This window comes from Acomys minous (genome assembly GCF_964271855.1).
Source record: "Acomys minous genome assembly, chromosome: 3".
Taxonomy (NCBI): Eukaryota; Metazoa; Chordata; class Mammalia; order Rodentia; family Muridae; genus Acomys; species Acomys minous.
In genome coordinates this window covers 83,089,496-83,112,088 of record NC_140485.1, presented here as the reverse complement: position 1 = coordinate 83,112,088, position 22,593 = coordinate 83,089,496, and the positions used below count along the sequence as shown (strand labels likewise).

Here is a 22,593-nt window from a genome sequence, read left to right as displayed (position 1 = left end):
CAGGAGGAAGTGACCCTGCTCAGGAAGTCGCAAGTCAGGCTCAAGTTGGACTAATGTAAAAGCAAACATCCCAATCCCAAAAGCTGTTAGAGCTGCATTGCAACAAAGAGTATCAAATCCTACAGGGAAGAGGAACAAGATGGCTCACTGAGGAAGGGTGCTTGCTGCCAAGCCTGACAACCTGAGTTCAGTGGAGGCGGAGGGGGAGAACACACTCCTGCACGTGCTGACCTCTGTACATGTGCTGTGGCACTTGCACACCCTCACATGCTTGCATACATAAGTAAATAAGATGTAGTAAAAATAATTTAAAGAAATAACTAGCCAGGACACAATGGTGCATACCTTTAATCCCAACACTTGGGAGGCAGAGGCAGAGGAAGGTGATGTCTGAGTTCGAAGCCAGCCTGGTCTACAAAAAGAGTTCCAGGACAGCCAGAGCTGTTACACAGAGAAACCCTGTCTTGAATAACCAAAAAAGAAAGACCAAGAAATAAAACGGGTTGGAGAGATGGCTCAGAGGTTAAGAACACTGTCTGCTCTTCCAGAGGTCCTGAGTTCAATTCCCAGCAACCACATGGTGGCTCACAACCATCTGTAATGAGATCTGGTGCCCTTTTCTGGTGTGCAGTTGTACATGCAGATACAACGTTGTATACATAATAAATAAATAAATATTAAAAAAAAAAAACCAGAGCAAATGAGTGGTCCTCACCGACAGCCAAATTGCACAGCTACCCACTGAAGATCATGGCCAGAAGAGAAGAACCTATCTCTCTCTGTGCCTGCTTCATAGGGAGAGCAGCAAAGCCCAAGGACAGAACAGAGTGTGTCTGAGAGCTAGTCAGCAACAGATGGCCTGGGGTAAGTAGCTCATTCTAGGTTCCAGGGTTCTTTACCTGATAAATAAAGAGGGAGGGGGCTGGTTTGGTGGTACATACCTGTAATCCCAGCACTTGGGAGACTAAAGCAAGAGGACTGCAAATTCAAGGCCAGCCTAAACTAGGTAACAAGACTGCCTCTCCCTAAAAAGTGGGAGTGGAGGTGGAAATAGAGCTTGCTGGCACGTGCAAGGCCCTAGGTTCATCCCAGGATGGTGACATCCCAAGAGGGTAGCATGATGCTCACACCCACCATGTGCGGTGGGTATCACAGATGCAACGCTTATACAATGCTCCAGAACTCACCTGGCAAGTAGCCACTACATCAGAGTTGTCAGGCTAACCTGTGAAACCACCTTACTGTGGATCTCCCTGAAGTGGTAAAGTGAGGCAGGGAAGACTGTGGCCAGCTACTGTGGCTCTGGTGATGGACCTCAGAGAGAGGCCCGCATATCAAAGGCTCTGTGCCCAGGCTGGTGCTGGTAGGAGGTAATGAAACTTTTAGGAGGTAGGACTTAACAGAAGTCCCTAGGTCTTTGGGGGTGTGACCTCAAGGGGAATTATGGAATTCCCAATCTTCTCCCCGCCCCCACCACCTTTTTCTCTTGTTGGTTTTGTTTTGTTGAGATAGAGCCTCATGTAACTTCCTATGTGTTGAACTTTTGGAGGATGGGGGTGGGGGTCAGGGTTCTCTGTGCAATAGCCTTAGCTGTCCTGGAACTTACTCTGTAGATCAGGCTGGCCTCCAACTAGTGCGCCACCACCTCCCGGCAACCTTGACCCTCTGAGCCTCCTGCCCCAGCTGCTGTGGATCAACCCCAGGGCTTCACACATGCTAAACAAGAAAGTTACCGCCCCCACCCGACCCCCAGGCTGCATCCCCACCCCCATCTCTCTTCTTTAGCTTCTTGCCTGAGGGGGGGGGTAGGTGTTCTCTCCTTTGTTTTGTTTTCACTTAGGTTCTTACTGTGTAGCTCTGTCTGGCATGGGTCTCGTAATGTAGACCATGCTGGCCTTGAACTCTGCTTCATGAGTATTGGGATCAGAAGCGTGTGCCACCACCTGTGTGGCACCTCTGTTAGAGCTGAGGGACAGTGCGATGGAGGCAGAAGCTGAACCATTGTCTTCATGGTGTCTGTCTCCTTTGCCGTCTCCCCAGCGAGTCTGATGTGGACACAGTTATTGTTTAAGAAAATGTTTTCCCTCAAACGGTAACATGAAGTTAATGCAGCCTATTGCTATGCTCACTGGAGCGATGCTAACCAGAGCGATGCTCACTGGAGCGACGGATGTTTCTTCTATCCTGCTCTTGGTAACCATGGACTTGCTTGGCATCTTCAGGAGCTGCAATTAGTTCCTCAGCCTTATCCCAAGCTCAGAGCAAACCCTGAGGCCCATGGCTGCAGCCACAGGAGGGACTGGGTGGTTCCTGGATTAAGTCACCATCTATTAGTCCAACAAGAAGGGCCAGAATTCTTTTTTTGGGGGGAGAGGTGCATGTGGGGGTTTCAATATAGAGTTTCTCTGTGTAGCCTAGACTCACTTTGTAGACCAGGCTGGCCTCGAACTCACAGCCACTCTTGCCCAATTATTTTATTTTTATTACTGTTTTGTATATATGGGTGTATTTCCTGAATGTATGTCTCTGTGTACTATGTGTGTGCCTAGTGCTGACCGAAAGAGGGCATCAGATCTCCTGGGACTGGAGCTACAAGTGGGTATGAACTGCAACACAAGTGCTGAGAATCCAACCCAGGTCTTCTGGAAGAACAGCCAGTGCTCCTAACTACTGAGCCATCCCTCCATCCCCAAGGCTAAAATTCTTGATCACAGGAAGGAAAACATCTTTAGAAACCATGCCAGGCACTGTTGGATAATTATCAGATTTTTGTATAATCCCAGAAGTCAAGCCAAAACCTGTCGCTACCTCCATGGAGGGTACCTCTGGGAGTAGAGCCCCTTCTGCCCAGTAAAGCAGGTTTGCCAGCTTGGGGGGCGGGGGGAGGAGGGAACACTTGCCTGACATATACAAGGCCCTGGCTTCTACCTTCAGCCTCGCATAAAAATAAGTAAAGAAATAATAACAAGGAAGCATTGCAGCAGCTTTGCCTGTCTTGCTCCTAAGTGAGCTGATCTTATTTTCACAGGTTCCACGCCAAGGGTCTGTTGTGTTCTGGGCTGGTTTGTTAGATTCTGTATATTGAGACGCAATCTCAGCTAGGCATGGTGGCACATGCCTGTAATCCCAGCAGAGGCAGGCAGGTATCTGTGAGTTCGAGGCCAGCCTGGTCTACAAAGCAAATCCAGGACAGCCAAGGCTACACAGAGAAACCCTGTCTTGAAAAACCAAGAGAGACAGAGAGAGAGAGAGAGGGAGGGAGGGAGAGAGAGAGAGAGAACATGGCTGGAGTGGTGGCCCATGCCTTTAATCCCAGCACTCAGGAGGCAAAGGCAGAGGCAGGTGGATTTCTGTGAGTTTGAGGCTAGCTTAGTCCACAGAGCAAGTTCCAGGACAGCCAGGGGGCCCTTGCACAGTACTCTCTCTCTACCTGGCCTCTTTCGCCTTTCATCTTTCGTGATGGAGGACACCTCCTCAGGGAAGCCCTCCAGACTAAGCCCCTGATCGGCCATCCCGATACCACTTGGCTTCTTTAGTTGCCATTCATTTGTACTCGGATTTACTAGACTGGCCATCTGGCTAATGTTCCTTTTCCCGTTGCAGACTGTCAGATTCACAATTCCAGAATTAACGGCCCTAGTAGGAAGCCTCATTTGCTGTGCCCCGGAGTCTAGGACATACTTGGTATGCAGATTTGTTGGTTGGATGAATATTGTTGTTACTGCTTCCCTAAATCTATCCTTCACCGTGGGGCGGGGGGAGGTAGGGCTGGGGGGAGGTAGGGCTGGGGGGGAGGGGGGAGGTAGGGGTAGGGGGGGAGGGGTGGGAATGGGTGTAGGTACTCTGCTCAGATCTGTCTCCAGAAGCCAGGACTGGTGGAATGCATCTGTAATCCCAGCACTCGGGAGGCAGAGGCAGGCGGATTGCTGTGAGTTCGAGGCCAGCCTGGTCTACATGACAAGCTACAGGCTACATGGCAAGACAAAAACAAACAAAGAAAAGAAAGCAAGAGAGAGAAAGAAAGGTAGGGAAGGCGCACAAAAGGAAGGGTAGTGTACGGATTTGTTTTTTTTTAAATTAAGATTTATTTATTATGTATACGATGTTCTGCCTGCAGCCGGGCGTGGTGGTGCACACTTTAATCCCACCAGCACTCAGGAGGCAGAGGCAGGTGGATTGCTGTGAGTTCAAGGCCAGCCTGGTCTACAAAGTGAGTCTAGGACAGCCAAGGCTACACAGAGAAACCCTGTCTTGAAAAACCAAAACAAAAAACAGAACAACAACAACAAAAAAAACAATGTTCTGCTTGCATCTGTGCCTTCGGGCCAAAAGACAGCACCAGATCTCATTATAGATGGTTATAAGCCACGATGTGGTTGCTGGGAATTGAACTCAGGGCCTCTGGAAGAACAGCCAATGCTCTTAACCTCTGAGCCATCTCTCCAGCCCCAGGCTTGTGCTTTCAAATCCATGCCGTGTTCCTGATCATTGTCTGTTTGGGCTGCCCCCAGCTAAGGACTGACCCATGGGCTTGCTAGCAGTGGGTCGATCTTGTCCAAGGCAGGACTCTTCGACTGGTTCTCTGGGGCTCCCACTGGTCTCTTCAGTATTGTCTATTGATGCCATATGCCAGCTAGCATACTGCTGCCCCTCAGCTTCAAGTTCATACTTTAGCCCAGAAGACTGACATGGGAGGATCGTGAGTTTGAGGCCAACCTGGGCTATATAGAAATACCCTGCTAAAATAGACTGAGGTGGATGGGCGTGGTGGTGCACACCTTTGATCCTAGCGCTTGGGAGGCAGAGGCAGGTGGATCGCTGTGAGTTCGAGGCCAGTCTAGTCTACAGAGTGAGTCCAGGACAGCCAAGGCTACACAGAAAGACCCTGTCTCGAAAAACAAAAACAAAAACAAAAACAAAAAAGACTGAGGTGAGGAGCAAGGGCAGGGGAGGAGGGAGGGAGGAGGAGGAGGAGGAAGGGGGGGGGAGATTGAGATTCTCATACCTGTAACCCCAGCGTTAGGTAGGCAGAGCAGAAAGATCGCCATGAGGTTGAGCCACATAAGCAACCCTTATCTCAAACGAAAATGAACGAACGGAAGGGCGAGGGGAAAAGGGCTTACTGGGCCTCCCGTAGTTCCCGCCTTTTCTCAGGGGATGATGATGCCAATCTTTGCCGGTAGAGGGCGCGAGAGGGAGCACCGTGGGCAGAAAGTTTCTCGCCTGTTATTTGTCCAACCAGTGATCATCACCCCAACCACAGGGCGGAGGAGTAGCTGTCAGCGCCCTCTAGGCCCCCTGCAGCCCTCCCCGGGTAGGGGCCGCCCACGTTGGACCTCACATTGGCAGATGCCCTAGTTCCACCGGCCACCAGCCTCAGCCCCTGCAGCTGCGGTTGTCCCGTTGCCCCGTGATTATGGAACAGCTGTGGCCAGGCAACTTCTCCACATCCATTTTCCTAAGAAACCTGGACCCCAGGACGGGGGAGCACTCTGCTTCCCTGGGGTTCCCCTGGGGAACTTTTAAAGTTCCCTTTGTGTCTTTGTGACCTTAGCATGTAAGCTTGATCTCTTTCTGTATTAAAGAGAGTCTGTTTGTTGTTGTGTTGTGTTTCGGTTTTTTTTTTTTTTTTTTTTGTAATACTGGGAGTTGAACCCAGGGTCTTGCACATGCTCCACAAACACTCCATCACTGAGCCGCATCGTGTATCCCCAGCCCAGTCGGCCCATCTTAACCACTGTGTAGTTCCTCTGAATTAGAAACAGAAGGCTCTCGGCCGCCCCGCCCCCTCCTGCGCTCCTGCTCTGCCCTCCCTCCCCAAGTGTCAGATGGAGGGATGCTCATTACCCACATCTCCATCCCGCACAGTCACTGCCCTCCAGATCTCTTCACATGACTAATTCCTTCTTGGCACCTGTTTCTCACAGGCCCCAAACACCAAGGCTCCCCCATCCTGCTTGGAGCATAATCTGGTGAGGCCCTCCCTGTGTCCCCTGCTCCTCAGCCCAAGGCCAGACCAGCTCTCTTCCAACACCCTCCCTCTCTCTTCTCTGGGATCTTCTTCAGTCACTGTGGCCTCCTTGAAGTTCAGATTGGCAAGCCAGATCCCACCCAAAGGTTTCTGCACTTGTTAGTCTGTATTTTCCCTTTTGTTTTGTTTTGTTTTTCGAGACAGGGTCTCGCCCTAGCTGTCCTGGACTCACTTTGTAGACCAGGCTGGCCTCGAACTCACATCGACCTGCCTGCCTCTGCCTCCCGAGTGCTGGGATTAAAGGTGTGCGCTACCACTGCCCGGCTGCTGCTGCTTCTTGTTCTTCTTCTTGTTCTTGTTCTTGTTCTTCTTCTTCTTCTTCTTCTTTTTTCTTCTTTTTCTTCTTCTTTTCCTCTTCCTCCTCTTCCTCCTCCTCCCCCTCCCCTTCCACCCCTCCCTCCTCCTCCCCCTCTCCTTCCATCCTTCCCCCTCCTCCCTCTCCTCCCCCTCCCCTCTCCCTCCTCCCCCTCCCCTCCCCCTCCTCCCCCTCCTCCCTCCCCTCCTCCTCTTTTTTTCTTTTTTAGTGCCAGGAATAAAACTCAGACTCTCATATACAAAGAGAGGTTGCACAAGCCTCACACTGCACACCCTCTACCTTCCATCTTTCCTGATTCCACTCTGCCCACTTCAGAGGCATGTCCTTTAAGAGACTCTTCACCTTGCCGCGTATGGTGGCACATGCCTTTATCCCAGCACTCGGGAGGCAGAGGCACGTGGATCACTGTGAGTTCGAGGCCAGCCTGGTCTACAAAGTGAGTCTAGGGCAACCAAGGCTACACAGAGAAACCCTGTCTCAAAAAACAAACAAACAAAAACAAATAGAGAGACTCTTCACCGGCTTCCCAGACTCCAATTGTCCTGCTTTCTTTGTTGTACTTGCTCCTTAAAACACAATATTTCTCACCATTATTTCTTATTCAGTTCTGTATTGGCCTCCATAGAAGAAAGGCCTCCATGAAGCCAAGGATTTTGTTATGTACACTGCAGCACATCGTATACACAGAGCCTGGAATCCTTTTTATCTTTTTATTTTATTATTTTTTTTTTAACAGGGTTTCTCTGTTATACAGAGCCCTGGCTGCTCTGTAGACCAGGCTGCCCTTGAACTCACAGATGTCTGCCTGCCTCTGCCTCCTGACTGTTGGGACTAGAGGTGTACATAGTCTGGCTCTTGAGTAAGTGTTCTTGCCTTTGGTGCCTCCCTTGAATGCCTCCTCGCTTCCATCCTGCCTAATGCCCAGCCCCAACCCATGTCTCCAGGAAACCCTCCATGACCTGTTCCTTCCCCCATCTCACTGGTTAAGTCCAGAGCAGAGTTTGCAGGCAGAAAACAGAGCGGTTTTATTGGAGAAGAGGGGAGTGGAGGGGACAGGAGGAGTGAGGGGAGGAGAGGAGAGGAGAGGGGAGGAGAGGGGAGGGGAGGAGGGTGCTCCTTGGCTCCGGGGTCTGCACACGGTGGTTTTGCAAGGGCAAGCTGCAGCCGTGTGACGCTGGTCACTTCTTCCACTCTTTCTTCTCGTAGTCCCAGTGAGCAGACAGGCCCTGTATGGGGTTGCTCTTCATGTCCAGGAGGCGCTGGAGCTGCTGGGCTTTCCGTTCATCCGTCAGAGTGACAACCTTCTTAGGAAACACTTCCGGGAGAGCAGGGGTGAGACAGTGGCAGCCCAGATCCCCATGGCCAACCCCACCCTCCTCCGCTCTCTCTCTGAGCCCTGGCCAGGGCTCCCTGTCCTGAGCGGTGTTCTCCTTGCTAGCTCCAGGCTCTCGCACAACCCTGTTTCTATGTCTCTGTCTCTCTCTTTTTTTAATTTATATGAATGGATTTTTGTTTGTTTTTGTTTTTGTTTTTTTGAGACAGGGTTTCTCTGTGTAGCCTTGGCTGGACTCACTTTGTAGACCAGGTTGGCCTTGAACTCACAGCGATCTGCCTGCCTCTGCCTCCCGAGTGCTGGAATTAAAAGCATGCGCCACCACTGCCCAGCTATATGAATGTTCTATCTGCATGTACACCTGCATGCCAGAGGAGGGCATTAGAGGGTACAGGTGGTTGTGAGCCACCATGTGGTTGCTGGGAATTGAACTCAGGACCTCTGGAAGAGCAGACAGTGCCCTTAACCACTGAGCCATCTCTCCAGCCCCTGTCTCTCTTTTTGAATCAGGACTTTACTACATAGCTCTGGCTGTCCTGGAACTCACTCTAAAGACCAGAGATCCACAGAGATCCACCTGCCTCTGCTTACCCAGTGCTGGGATGAACGGTGTGCGCCACCAGGCTCTCAGGACTTTCCTGAAAAGCCAGGATCAGGGCTTTGCTCCCAGCTGGGCCTTGGGCTTACTGCGGCTCCTTCCTTCCTCACAGTGAGTCTGTTTCCTCACTGTCCTCTGTGACCAGTGCAGAATGACTTGAGGACTACCTGGGTCACTCCCAGCCCCACCCCTGCTCCACTGTGTGGCCTTGAACATGTTGCTTCATCTCTCTGAGCCTCATCTTCCTCACCAACAGCAGTGGGTTCTGTCTAGAGGGCTTTGGGGGTAAAGTGTGAGTATTTGTGAGGTTCTGGGCATCTCTCTGGCTATGGCCTCCCTCTTAACCACTGAGCCATCTCTCCAGCCCCTTTGAAATTTTAAAGCAGGATGATTACTGTAGATTTGAAGCCAACCTAGGCTACTTACTGAGTTTCACACCAGCCTGGGTATGGTGATTTGAACAGGAATTGTAAAAGTAACTTTTATTCTCCTGTTCAGTTGTTGTCTGGGAGGCTTACTGCCTCCTTCTGCTAACCTAGGCCCAGTCCTGGAAGCTTCTAGCCTCTGTACAATCTAACCTAGGCCTAGAATGTTTTCAGTTTCTGAGACTTACTGGTTAATAAGCTCACCTTACTTGTTCTTTCTGAGTTCTGGTTGGCTGGCTCAACTCAGATGTGCTGGCTCAAACTCTTCTCCCAGCTGACTTATACAATCTGGCTTCTCTCTTGGCCTGGAATTGCTCTGCTTGGCCTCAGACTAACTCAGCAGTCTCCTCTAATCTTCTGGCTTCTTCTCATTTTCTGGCTCATTCGGTCTTCATCTGAGTTCTCTCTCTCTCTCTCTCTCTCTCTCTCTCTCTCTCTCTCTCTCTCTGCAACCCATCTCTCTATTACTGTTACTGTCCTGGTAAAAATTGCTTCCTCTCTCTGTAAAACTGCCTCTTAAGTAGCTTCCCTTTCCTCTCTCTTCTCCTGAAAGTTGGGCATATCCTATTCTGTCAAATCTTTCTCTGATTCGTTTCCTTTTTCTGCCACTCAATTAGACATCACTTTCTTTCCTTTTTATTTTATTTTATTTTATTTTATTTTTGAGGAGGGGCGTTTCGAGACAGGGTCTCTCTGTGTTAGCTTTGGCTGTCCTGGACTCGCTATGTACACCAGCCTAGACATCACTTTCAAACTTGGTGCTTCTAGGCAGGCATGGTGACACACGCCTTTATTCCCAGCACTCAGGAGGCAGAGGCAGGTTGATTGCTGTGAGTTCGAGGCCTACTTGGTCTACAAAGGAGTCCAGTACAGCCAAGGCTACACAGAGAAACCCTGTCTCAAAAGAACAAAACAAAACAAAATAAAAACAAACAAACAAAAGCATGGTGCTTCCTTCTACAAACTAACTTTACTTTTGTTTGGGATTAAGGAGTTTATCACCACACCTGGGCCTAAGCTTTTCTTTACCTGAAACTTCCTCTATACCAGAACTCAGATCTGTTTCCCTCTGTCTCCTGGATTAAAGGCATGTTTGTATTCCAGCCAGATTATACAGACCTAGAAAATCTTTGGATGTGATCTCTTGCCAGAGCAGCCATGTTTAGAATTAACATTCCTCTACAAAGAATGGCTCCCATAGGCTCATATATATATTTGAATATTTAGTTAAGAGTGCCACTATTTGTAAAGCATTAAGAGGCGTGGCCTTGGAGGAGGTGTGCCACTAGGGGTGGGCTTTAAGGTTTCAGAAGCCCAAGCCAGGCCATCACCGCCACTCTTGGTGCTGCCTGCTGATCTGGATGTAGAACTCTCAGCTGCTTCTCCAGCACCATGTCGGCCTGCACGCCACCATGACAACAGACTGACGCTCAGAAACTCTAAACAAGCCTCAGTCAAACGCTTTCTGTTATTCGAGTTGCTGTGTTCACGGTGTCTCTTCACAGCAACAGAGCACTGGCTAACACATTGGGCTGGAGAGGAAGACCTTGGGAGCCTGCACAAACTGATGCACTGACATTGCAAGCGGAAGATGTAGCCTGTGGACAGCTTGTAGGCTGTGGTTAGCCGGTCGGGGAGGAGGACCCCACCTGTCAGAGGTGTAGGGGAGGGGAAAAGAATGAAAAAGAAAGGGAGGGTGGGGACAGGAAGATAAGAGCCAGGGGATTACAATCAGGATGCAATGTTAATAAATTATAATAATAATGCATTTTTAAAAAAGAGTAGGCCGGCCATCATGGCGCACATCTTTAACCCCAGCACTCAGGAGGCAGAGGCAGGCATTCAAGGCCAGCCTGGTCTACAAAGTGAGTCCAGGACAGCTAAGGCTACAAAGAGAAACCCTGTCTTAGTAGCGGGGTGGTGGTGGTGCACACCTTTAATCTCAGCACTTAGGAGGCAGAGGCAGGCGAAAAACAAACAAACAAACAAATAAATAAATAAAATGAGTAACACCTTGAATTTGTTTGGTTGGTTAGTTGGTTAATTTTTCAAGACAGGGTTTTTTTTTTTTTTAATGTAGCCCTGGCTGTCTTGGCACTCACTCTGTAGACCAGGCTGGCCTCGAACTCACAGGGATCCACCTGCCTCTGAGTCCTGAGTGCTGAGATTAAAGACAAGATGTTCACCACCACCAGGCAAGACCTTGCAGGAGAAAAGAGAGGAGAGGAGGGAGAGGAGGGGACGGCAGGGGAGGGGAGGAGAGGGAAAGAGGGGGAGAGAGACAGAGAGACAGAGAGACAGAGAGACAGAGAGTGTGCGAGCAATCTGGGTACGTAGGCACATATCTGTAATCCCAACACTAAGGAGGTAGAGGCAGGCAGATCTCCGTGAGTCCAGGACAGCCAAGGCTACATAGAGAAACCCTGTCTTGAAAACCAAAATAGAAGAAAAACAAACAAACCTCAAAACATTAAAAATAAAATAAAAAATAAGGTGGGGGAGGATTCCCAGAAAAGCAACACTTGCCAGCTTCAGCTTCCCTTAAAGCTAAGCAAGGACGCGTGCTCATCTCTAGCCAATAGGACGTGAACAAAAAAGGCTGGCCCTGGAGAACCTTGTCTTGTATGTCAGTGCATGCATCCGGCCTCCTTCCTGTTAGTGTAACAGAGCAAAGGGGTCGTGGCGCTCCCATCCTGACCTGGATGGTCTCACTGGCCTTTTATTGGGACCGAGGAATAAAGCTAGAGAGGAGCGCTCTCTCACACCTAACCTGCCTCTTAGGAAAGAGACTCCCAAGGCTGAAGTCAGCCTTTAATCCCAGCACTAAGGGGAGTAGAGGCAGGTGGATGGCTGTGAGTTTGAGGCCAGCCTGGTCTACATAGAGAGTTCCAGGTCAGTTAAGGCTCCAGAGTAAGACCCTGTCCAAAAAAAATTATTTTTTTAAAGGAAAAAGACAATAGATCGATGCCTTCCAACTGTTGAAAGTAATATGTTAAGAAATAAGTGGTTAAAAACCAGCAACGAGAAACACCGCCATTTCTTTTTCTTTCTTTCTTTCTTTCTTTCTTTCTTTTTTGGTTTTTTCGAGACAGGGTTTCTCTGTGTAGCCTTGGCTGTCCTGGACTCGCTCCGTAGACCAGGCTGGCCTCGAACTCACAGTGATCCACAGCACCGCCATTTCTGCACCCACTCGAACCTACAGCCTCCTCATTAAATCCTCACGAGAACCCCAGAGAGCTGGCTTTGAGCATTTTGCAGATGAAAAAACCAGCAACGCCCAGAAGAGCTCTCCTCCCTCCGTTCCCCACTAGGTGGCTATGTTCTGCTCTTCGCCCTCCCTCTGTAGAGCCTTTTCAGAAGCCTGCAGGTGAGTCCTAAACTTGGTCCCCTTGAGGGCTCAGCCAGTGGCTATGGGCACAAAGGCATACGTGGCCTACAGCCGTGGGACCCATCCACTTACCATAGACCCGCTCCCACCAAATCATCAGAGCCGTAAATCCAAAGGAAAAGAAGACGCAGCCTATCACCGTCTTCCATTCGTTGGAACGATGGTTCATCTCTGCGAAGGTCTCATGGAACTGCATCCGGTACACTGGAGGCAGGCAGCGTGTAGGAGAGGACTCAGCCATAACCATGTCAAGGAGCCTGGAGCCAGCTGTTGGCCCCTGAAACCCTTGACTGCCCCTTCCTGCACCATAGGCTGTTCACTCAACCTGTGTGTGTGCAAGCGTATGCACGCGGACATGTATGCGTGTGACTGTGAAGGCTAGGAGTCGCTTACTGTACCTGAAGTTCACTGGTTGGTCTAGACTAGGGAGAGCCTCCTGCCTTAGCCTCCTCAGGGCAGGGATTACAGTCGGGTGTTTGCTGTACGCTGAGCCCATGACCTCGTGCTTGCATGGCAGACACTACTGACTGAGCTATCGCCCCAGTACATCAACCCATTTTTGTTTGCTTGTGTGGTAGGCTCTCACTCCTACTTCTGCTTCCTGAGTGCTGCACCCCATAGGCACCTCATCCATCAGATCTTCTTCTTCCTCCTCCTCCTCCTCCCCCCTCCTCCTACACCCCCCCACCCCCCTGTTTTTCGAGACAGGGTTTCTCTGTGTTAGCCTTGGCTGTCCTGGACTCACTTTGTAGACCAGGCTGGCCTCGAACTCACAGCTGCCTCTGCCTCCCGAGTGCTGGGATTAAAGGTGTGCGCCACCACCGCCCGGCCCTCCATCAGATTCTTACAAAGTACATGCTGCATACAGAGAGCATGGCAACCCTGTGCACAGTGGTGACCACATTGAATGATAATTCCTACCCTAAGAGGGGAGACACCAAATATGCTGAGGTGGAGGTGGGAGAGCGAGCTCCCTCCTTAGGGAGGCTCAGAAAGCCTCTCAGAGATCTTAGAAGCCAGGTTTAGGAAATCAAACAGAAAGTCAAGTTGAAATTAAAGTCGCCAGGTAGTGATGGCGAGGTTGTTTGGTTTGTTTGTTTTTTATTTTTGAGACAGGGTTTCTCTGTGTGTCTCTGGCTGTCCTGGAACTCACTCTATAGGCTGAGCTTGAACTCAGAGATCTGCCTGTCTCTGCCTCCCAAATGCTAGGGTTAAAGGCATGCGCCACCATGCCTAGCTGGATTCGGGTCCATTCTAACTGAACAAGGAGGGTGGGTTTCTGACACAGAGGCATACAAACAAGTTTTCATGTTGCAAATTTTTACCGGGATTTTACTGCCCCCCCCCACACACACACTGAGAGTTTTATCTGCTTTGTAGAGGCCACTCTCCCCAGACCCTTGGGAAAACAAGGCTCTGGTCAGTGAGCTTCCCCAGCATGTAGATAGCTGGTTGCACACAGAGGCTCTGTTTTGTACCATTATGCATTTAAAACTGTAAAACATTGGTTTATTTTGGGAAAGAATCTCACTACTCAACTCAGGCTGCCCTTGAACCCACAATATGTCAAGGCTACACAGAGAAACCCTGTCTTGAAAAAACAAACAAACAAAAAGAACCCATAATCCTCCTGCCTCAGCCGCTCCTAGGGCTGGGATTACAAGCGTATGTCACCATGCCAGCTTAAAGATTTATTTTTGTTTGAGTTGTGCACCTTCCAGTAATGGTCGAAGTTTAGTCACAGTTAGATGCCTACCTAGGCTCTGGTGTGGCTATCAGGAGATGCATGAACTAGGCCTATTGTGGCCTGCTACCCAGCTTGACGCCACAGCGTGCGTCAACAGTTACAGAGTGAACAGGCAGTAGAGGGGACAAGGGATGTTTATATGGCAAGGACCTGGTGTCAGGAGAACATCAGGAGAGACACTGACCCTCCCTTCCCGCCTTCTCCCTTCCTGCCTTCCTGGTCACCCCTCCCTCCCTTCCTTCTTACAGTGATTTAAGAGTATCACACTAGCCGGGCGTGGTGGCGCAAGCCTTTAATCCCAGCACTCGGGAGGCAGAGGTGGGCGGATCGCTGTGAGTTTGAGGCCAGCCTGGTCTACAAAGTGAGCCCAGGACAGCCAAGGGTAACACAGAGAGACCCTGTCTCAAAAAACCAAAAAAAAAAAAAAAAAAAGAGTATCACCCTAGCCAGCTGTAGTCCCAGCACTCAGGGAGACAGAGGCAGGGATATCTCTGTGAGTTCGAGGCCAGCCTGGTCTACAAAGGGAGTCCAGGACAGCCAAGGCTACACAGAGAAACCCTGTCTCAAAAAAATTATTTTTGAGACTATTTTCATACAATTGTCATACACAAGGTGCATATGTGTGTGTGTGTGTGTGTGTATTTGTGAATTAAAATCTAGAGCTGAGTCTACACTGTTATGAGTCACCATTTTCACTCAACAAATGATTCTGCACTGTTGATACATACAGATTGGGTTTGAGGAAGGCTTTGTTTTCTATAAATTTGAGGTTGTGTCTTATTTACAATAAAGTCATGGGGCTGGAGAGTTGGCTCAGTGGTTAAGAGTACCGTCTGCTCTTCCAAAGGTCCTGGGTTCAATTCCCAGCACCCACATGGCAGCTCACAACTGTCTGTAACTCCATGATCTGACACCCTCACACCAATGCACATAAATTAAAAAAAAAAAAAAATAAAGTCATTAGTAATTTTTACTCCTCAGATGGAAAGAAAAAAAGGGCGGGGGGGGGGGAGAAAGAAAAAAAGAGTATCGCCCATGTGAACAGTGTTTCTCTGTTCTTTAAATAGCTCTGAAATGTCTGTATGGAGGAAATTTAGAGCCAGCACTGGTTCCTGGGCAGAACTGTCTTGGGTTGGGCAGTTTGGCTGCCACAGGGATTCTCCACCCAGGCAGGAGTAGAGAGAAAGAAGGAGATGTGTGGAAAGTGAGGGACGGGGAACCCAGTGGCCAGAGGTCCAGGGCCCAGTTGCTGTTTGCTGAGAGCACTGGCGTCCTTCTGAGGCTGTAGCTCACCAACCGTCCCAGGGCGTGTGGTGTGGCAGTGTATGGTCCTGGTGCCCTCTGCGTGGGAACAAGTCCTGACCAATACCTAGTAACTCTAAGTTGTGTGGCCAGGCCAGCAATTTCATCTTCCTGAGCCTCAGTTTCCTATGGCTGTGGACCAGCTGCTGGCAGGTTAATGGTGGGTACAGGGACATCCTTAGAGTGGTGACATTTGGGTAAAGATGGAAACAGGGGCTTTTCCTTTCTTATATAGAAGGGAGGGGGACAGAAGGAAGGGTGGGAGGAGAAGGGAGAGGAGGGAGAAACAGAGAGGGGAAGAGAATGGAGAGGAAGGAAGGAGGAGGTCGAGGAGAGCTGGAGGGAGGTGGGGGGTGTGGAGGGAAGAAAAAGGAGCCATGCAGAGCACTGGGTATGTGAGGCTACAGAGCAAGGGTGTAGCCTGGCTTGTTCCCAACCATATTGCCAGGGTCTGCATTTGTAGTAGATGCTGTAAGACACTGAGAGAGTGAGAGAACGAGGGGGGGAGGGAGGGAGGGAGGGAGGGAGAGAGGGAGGGAGGGAGAGAGGGAGAGAGGGAGGGAGAGAGGGAGAGAGGGAGGGAGGGAGGGAGAGAGGGAGAGAGGGAGGGAGGGAGTGAAAGAGTGAGTGAGTGAGTGAGTGAGTGTGCATGCCATCTTCTGTCCATCAACACCCCTGGAATTAAAAGATGCCCCCCCGGAAAGAGGCAAATAGCCTCCAGATAGCCAAGGTCAGCCCAGGGCCACGCAGCCTTCCTGCTACATGCTCCCTGCCTACCTCAGCTGCCTCTCTGTGCCCCACTTAGTTACATAAGGACCCTCCACACCTGCTGCTGTGACACCCTTCACCATGTCACTCATATTCCCCAGTAAGTCTTCCTGGGGAGCCCATCTTTCTTTTGGGTTTGCATTCCCTGAGAGACTTCCCACCTTAGCCCGTACATGCATCCTGCCTCACACTGTGAGGTCAGTCCAGGGGTCCCCACACGGAGGTTCAGTGAATAAAAGGGGGAGTTGACTCCCCGCCCCTCCCCCATTCCTGCCTTCCCCTTCCCTTCCAGCCAGTCAGCCTGCCTGGCCCAATACTTACAGGCCACCTTCTCTGCTTGGCTCAACTGAGCCCAGTCGCCTTTCTCCTTCTCCTTCAGGGCCCGCTGCTCCTCACTGAGCTCTGTGGATAAGGGTTCATTCGGCATGGGATAGGAGCGCTGGGCATAGCAGTCAACGTAGGGGGACATCCTCCGATGGCTGTCAGCTGCAGGGACAGGGGAGGGAGCTGTGTCCAGGCTGCCCGAGAGTCACCTATCTTTAACCACGATTGAATCACAGGTGATACATTTCTTGTTCACTGTGTGCCAGCTTAAGGCTTTCAGGTGAATTGTTGGCTTCTTGGCCACATGTCACTCTGAGCCAGATGGTGTCATGATTTGACAGACGGACACACTGTGCCATGAAGCAAGAAGCACAGCCAGGGCTGCAGGTCACCTCCTCTGTGCTGCAAAACCCTGTGTACTCTGGGAAGATCTAAGCCTTAGTAAGGCCGTCTCTAGGTGTGAGGAGGGCCTTAAGAGGGAACTGAGATCCGGGCAAAACTGCCGTGCAGACTATAAAACACTTTGTGCACTTCTGTGTACGTCTTTACACACGCTCAATGGGCTTCTGAGACAGCTGGGTTTGTCCTGTCCTGCAGCTGGACGCTCAAGTCACTGTGCACAATCATATCTGAACGGCCTCCTCTAGAAAATACGGGCAACAGAGAGAGATTGCCTCACACCTCAGTGGAAGCTTCCAGATAGTGCATCCAAAGGGCCTCTGAGGGATGAGGGGGCCAAGAGTCTAGCTTAGTTGGTAGAGTGCTGGCCTAGTGGACAGGAAGCCTGGGGGTGTGAGAAGGCCTGGGTTTGACTCCCAGCACCACGAAGCACGGTGGAACATGCCTGTTGTCTCATCATTTTGGAGGACTTGCGAGGTAGAGGCAGGAGGACCAGAAGTTCAGGGTTGTCCTCGGCCACATAGCAGTTTCCAGGCTAGCCTGGCACATGAGAAACTGTCTCCAGAAAAAAAGAAAAGAAAAGAAAAGAAAAAAAAGAAAAGAAAAGAAAAAGAAAGGGCCTGCAAGACACCTCAGAGGGCAAAGGCTGTCGCAGTCGCCTGATAACCTGAGTTCAATTCCAAGAACCAATGCCAAGGTGGAAGAAGTGAGTCCACAAAGTTGTCCTCTGACCTCTACAAGCATGGTGTAGTGTGCCCTTCATATATCCTGTATGCATACAATAATAAATGTAAACGACCCCCATACATTGTGCATACAAGCAATAATTTATTATTATTATTATTATTATTATTATTATTATTATTATTATTTGGTTTTTCAAGACAAGGTTTCTCTGTGTAACCTTGGCTGTCCTAGACTCACTTTGTAGACCAGGCAGGCCTTGAAGTCACAGCAATCCGCCTGCCTCTGTCTCCCAAATGCTGGGATTAATGGCATGTGCCACTACCACTCGGCTAATAATAAATTTTTTAAATCATCGAAGGCCTGTCACACTGTAGTATTCAGCCTCTCTAGAGTCTTTCCTCGGTAAGTAGGCTTCAGCTCTGTGCAGACAGCCGGTTGCCCTGAGCAAGACCAGGAAGCGGAGGGTCTCACTAGAGGCTCCCCTGCTTGCCGACCCCAGAGGCAGGAGAGCAACTTCAGAGCTGTCTTGGTTCTGAGTCTTCTTCCTCTTTTTTTTGTAGTTTTGGCTTTTTGAGACAGTCTCACTCTGTAGCCCAGGCTGGACTCTAACCCACAGTAATCCTCCTGCCTCAGTTTTCCAAGTGGTGAGGTTGTAATGAATCAACAAATGTTATCTTTGACATACTGAGCACCTGGAGATTCCTCCTGTTATCTGGCTTTAGACCTCTTTCTTCTGACCAGTCCTGATACCACAGTCTGGAAGGGAGAACCCCCCGTCCTGTAGCACCCTCTCCCTCGGGACACAAAGGCTTAGAGGTCTAAGGTGTGGGAGCCAGGCTCTAATGAGATCCAGAAGGAAGGGGTCTACTCTCTCCTTCCTCAGTGGGCTTCGTCTGCTGCAGGAGCATGGCCATGACTCAGGAGCAGGATCAAAGGACGTGATGGGAGGTAGTTATCAGGGCTCCCTGTCAGAGCTCTGGAGCTGGGCTGGGAACTGGGCTCTGAGACTTACCAGTGCCTCCCGGTCTGTGGGTCCCTCGAGTTCCGAGTCTGCCTGTCCTCACTGCCAGTCTCCTGGCAGCTCTGGAAAGCATCTGCAGGATGGGAGACGTGCAAGGTTCTGCACTACGTTGCCTCCCAGCCAGACTCTGATTTGCTACCGAGGCGGGGATGATCCTTCCGGTTTTGTCTAATACCACCATGGGAGTAGATGGTGGCGGGGGGGGGGGGGGGGGGTGGGGGGGTGGGGGTGGGGGTGGGGTGGGGTGGGGGGTGGGGGTGGGGGGGGAATGCCCTCTGGACCAATTGTTTTCAGCCTTCCTAATGCTGTGACCCCTTAATATAGTTCCTCGTGTTGTGGTGACCCCCAACTGTACAATTATTTTTGTTGCTACCTCATAACTGTAATTTTGCTACAGTTCTGAACTGTAAGGTAAATATCTGACATGCAGATGGTCAGAAGAAAAAAATAAAAATAAAATAAAAATAAATAAAAAATTTTAAAGAAGGGGAGTGGGAGGAAGTCAAGCCTCCGGGTGAGATCTGAACAGTCTGGGACTGGGGGGCCCTCCACTCTGATGAGGGTCTCACATCAGCCAACTTGGGAGCCCCACTAATTGTCTGCCCCAGAGAAAAATCCTGAGCCTCCTCCCCGCAGGGCCATTGGCCCAGGTCTCTAAGCAGATGCTCCGTGTCTTGCTCTAAGGTTTCCTTAATTGACTGCCTACGTGCGCTCTGACTGCTCCGCCGCAGGAGTAGGGGGCAGGCTGCTCTCTGCCATCACTCTGGGACGTGCAGGATTTGGCATCCCAGGGGTTTTAGAGGCCAAGGACCAAACTGGGCCAGGGGTGGGAGAGGCAGCACTTCTAGGAAAAGAGCCAGCCCACTCTCTGGTAAGAGGAGACTCCACTTCATGGGAGAGAAGGGACGCCCGGCACTAGGACCCCAGCATTAGAATGCATCAGTGGGAGTTGGAGGCCAGCCTGGTCTACAGAGTGACTTCCAGGATGGAACAGCCAAGGCTACACAGAGAAAACCTGCCTCAACCCCACCCCTCCCAAAAAACGAACGAGGATGAATAGAATGGGTCAGTGGGGGAACCCAGGAAGGGAGGGCTGTGCGGTGATGGGGCAGAGGCTCAAAGTGGCAGCCACGAACCCCACCCACACCCCCACACCCCCACCCTTCCCTCGGGCGGGACTCACATTGCAGGATGGAGGCAGCGAAGCTACCCAGAGCTGCTCTGCTGAGTGCCCGGGAGGTAACCGCAAACCAGACCGAGGGGACCAGAGCACGCCCCGCCTCTGCCCGACACCCCCGCGTGGGAATGTCCCGCCTCTGTCGCTTTGCTGGACCAAGTCCCCAGGGGCGCAGGGAAAAGAGTGGGGACTGTGACTGCCCGCCCTGTCCCAACCGCAGACTCCCAGCTGACAGAGGAGCAGGAGGAGGTCCCTGCCGCCACACCTTTCTCCCTCCGTGCCATCCCACCAAGACTGCTCTCTGGTTTTGTTTTGAGTCGGAGTTTCGTGTAACCCACCCTAACCTCGAACTCACTATAGAAGCGGCGACTAGACCTGAGCTACCTTACTTCCGTGGGGCTGAAATTAAAAGTGTGACTGCAATGTCTTGTTAGCCTTCCGGCCTCCTACTCCAGGCAGCCTTCAAGTACTGCTGTGGGCGCTCCTCCTGCCCTCCACCCTGAGAGAGGTGTGGTAAGGGAGCAGGGAAAGCCTCCCTCAGCCACACGCCACCAGCAGTGCCAGGATTTCAGAAGTGAAGCTAGAAGAATCACAACCTCAAGGACAGGTTTTGCTACAAGACACTGTCTCTAAGCCTCCCCTGGACTTCTCACCTGAGCTGTGAGACCCTCAACAAATGGCCTAATAGCTCTGAGCTCCAGTTTTCTCCTCCATGACAGAGATGAAAGTTTGGTTCCTGCCTCATATAGCTTTCTTCCCTGGATATAATACTTCATTAGTAGGAAGACCTCAGCTATGTTTAGTAATTATCACCTGACAAGCCAGCCTGGTCAACATAGCTAGTTCCGGGCCAGCCAAAGCTACATAGTGGGGCACCACCTCAAAAACAAAAGCAAGCAAAGAAGGAATTATTTGTTGATACGGTGAGAGTGAAGCAGTTTAATCCCAGCACTCAGGAGGCAGAGGCAGGTGGATCTCTGTGAGTTCGAGGCCAGCCTGGTCTACATAGGGAGTCTGGGACAGCCAGGGCTATCTATGTAGAGGGACCTTTTCTCAAAAAAGATAAATAAGAGCCGGGCGCGGTGGCACACCCCTTTAATCCCAGCACTTGGGAGGCAGACACAGGCAAGTCACTGTGAGTTCCAGGCCAGCCTGGTCTACAAAGCGAGTCTGGGACAGCCAAAGCTACTACACAGAGAGACCCTGTCTTGAAAACACACACACACACACACACAAAATGGGCTGGAGAGATGTCTCAGAGGCTGCTCTGTCAGAGGTCCTGAGTTCAATTCCCAGCAACCAATGGTGGCTCACAACCATCTATATAATGTGATCTGATGCCCTATTCTGGTGTGCAGGCATACATGCGGGTGGAACATTGTATACATAATAAAATAAATAAATCCTTAAAAAAACACAAAACAATAAAAAAGATAAATAAACAAAATACATTTATTATTACTTTATGTATATGTGCATCCCCATAGTGTGTGAGTGTGGGCATGCATGTGCCATAGTGAAGGTGCAGGAGGGCACAGGATGATTTCTAGGAATCATGGGCCTAGAATTGAACTTGTCAGAGTGCTCGGCAAGTGCTCTTATCTGCTGATGAGTTCAAGGCTAGCCTGGGCTACAAAGTCAGACCTCTCTTAAAAGGGGGACATGGAACTAGGTAGGAGACATGTGCTTATAATCCCAGCACTCAGGAGGCAGAAGCTGGAGGATCACACTGAGTTCAAGGCCAGCAAGGACCACATGAAAAGATCCTGCCTCAAGAAGAAAAACAAAGGGGGGGGGGGGGAGGGGGGAGGGCTGGAGAGCAGGGTGTTGCAGCTCAGACATGTGCAGCTGGATGCCAGCACTCAACACAAGACAAAACTCTTCTTTTTCTCTCACTTTCTTTTATTTCCTCTTTCTTTCTTTTTCTTTTCCTTTTTAAAGAAAAGAATGCATTGAGACCCAGTGCAACTGCCTTCATCACCAGTCTACAGTGACAAGACCGAACAGTTCGATCCTGTTCCTACAGGCTCACAGTCCAGTTCCAGGCAGAGGCAATGCCTCTTGGAACCCAGAGGCAGAACAACCAACCCCAGTGTGCTCCAGAGCAGAAAGCAAGCTGCCATGGACCGGGAAGAGTGCAGGAGGCTGGGTGAGGAGGAGAAGGCGGGGGCAGGGGTTCAGCTTAGTGGTGAGTGCTTGGCCAACATACCCAAAGCCCTGGGTTCAATTTCCAGTACCTAAAATAGAGAGTGAGAGGTGACCAGAGGCCAGGAGTGGAAAGACTGCGGAAGTCAAGGAGACCACGGGTTCAGGCAAGGAGGCCAAAGATTGTCAGTAGACTGGTAGGCGTGGGCTGTGGCTCCACTGTGCACTGGAATTGCTGTATCCTGGTTTTGTGTCCATGGTATGGAACCCGTCAGGGTTCCAGTAGCCTGTCCAGGCCAGTTTACTGAAAGGAAGGGGTCTAGTCCTCAGGAAAAGACAAGCTTGCAAAGCATCAGGAGAAGATGCTAGAAAGAGCATATAGGCAGGATGCACCTGAAATTGCAATAGCCCCCTTCCTCCGCCAAGCGCCAAGTGCCGTCCTGCAAGATGCTAGTGGTTACTTTTGGGAGCTGCTCCTCCCCCTCCAACCAAGATAATTCTAGATTTGAGAGACACCAAGGGCTTGCCTTCCCTCTTGGAGACTGACCCGGTGTGGTGTGGAGTAGGCCCTGGAGGTGGAGGCAGAGGAAGACTCTCCATTCTGCAGCCTCGATGAAGCACACCTCACATCCTAGCTGCCACAGCCCAGTTCCCTGCATCAGTGTTCCGCAACCCTGTCCCGACAGCGGGTGATGGAACCCAGGGCCTTGCCACCCCACCCAGCATGCTCTCAGCCTTCCCAGATGGGTGGGCGGCTGTGTTAGGAAGAGGCGCTTCTTTGTGGGCTCTTGGGCGAGCAGTGCCATTTCTGGGTCTCAGTTTCCCATCTCCCATAGGGCCTCCCAAGGGAAGGCTTATGTGGAACATGACCCTCTGTTCTTCCCTGTCCTTTCCCACCAGCCTCTGTGGGAACTCCAGGCCGTGATGTAGAA

The 22,593-nt window shown here is 50.8% G+C and overlaps 1 protein-coding gene across 1 annotated transcript; it reads right to left on the bottom strand.

Moving 5' to 3' along the window:
• Positions 1–7,323: 7,323 nt before the first annotated feature.
• On the bottom strand, positions 7,324–19,647 carry COX4I2 (cytochrome c oxidase subunit 4I2). Its single transcript, XM_084777702.1, has 5 exons — positions 19,523–19,647; positions 18,331–18,412; positions 16,230–16,394; positions 12,164–12,295; positions 7,324–7,662 (listed from the first exon to the last, which is right to left on the bottom strand). The coding sequence occupies exons 2-5, from the start codon at positions 18,410–18,412 to the stop codon at positions 7,526–7,528; spliced, it is 516 nt and encodes a 171-aa protein (XP_084633828.1). The 5' UTR covers positions 19,523–19,647; the 3' UTR covers positions 7,324–7,525.
• Between the last annotated feature and the right edge of the window lie 2,946 nt (positions 19,648–22,593).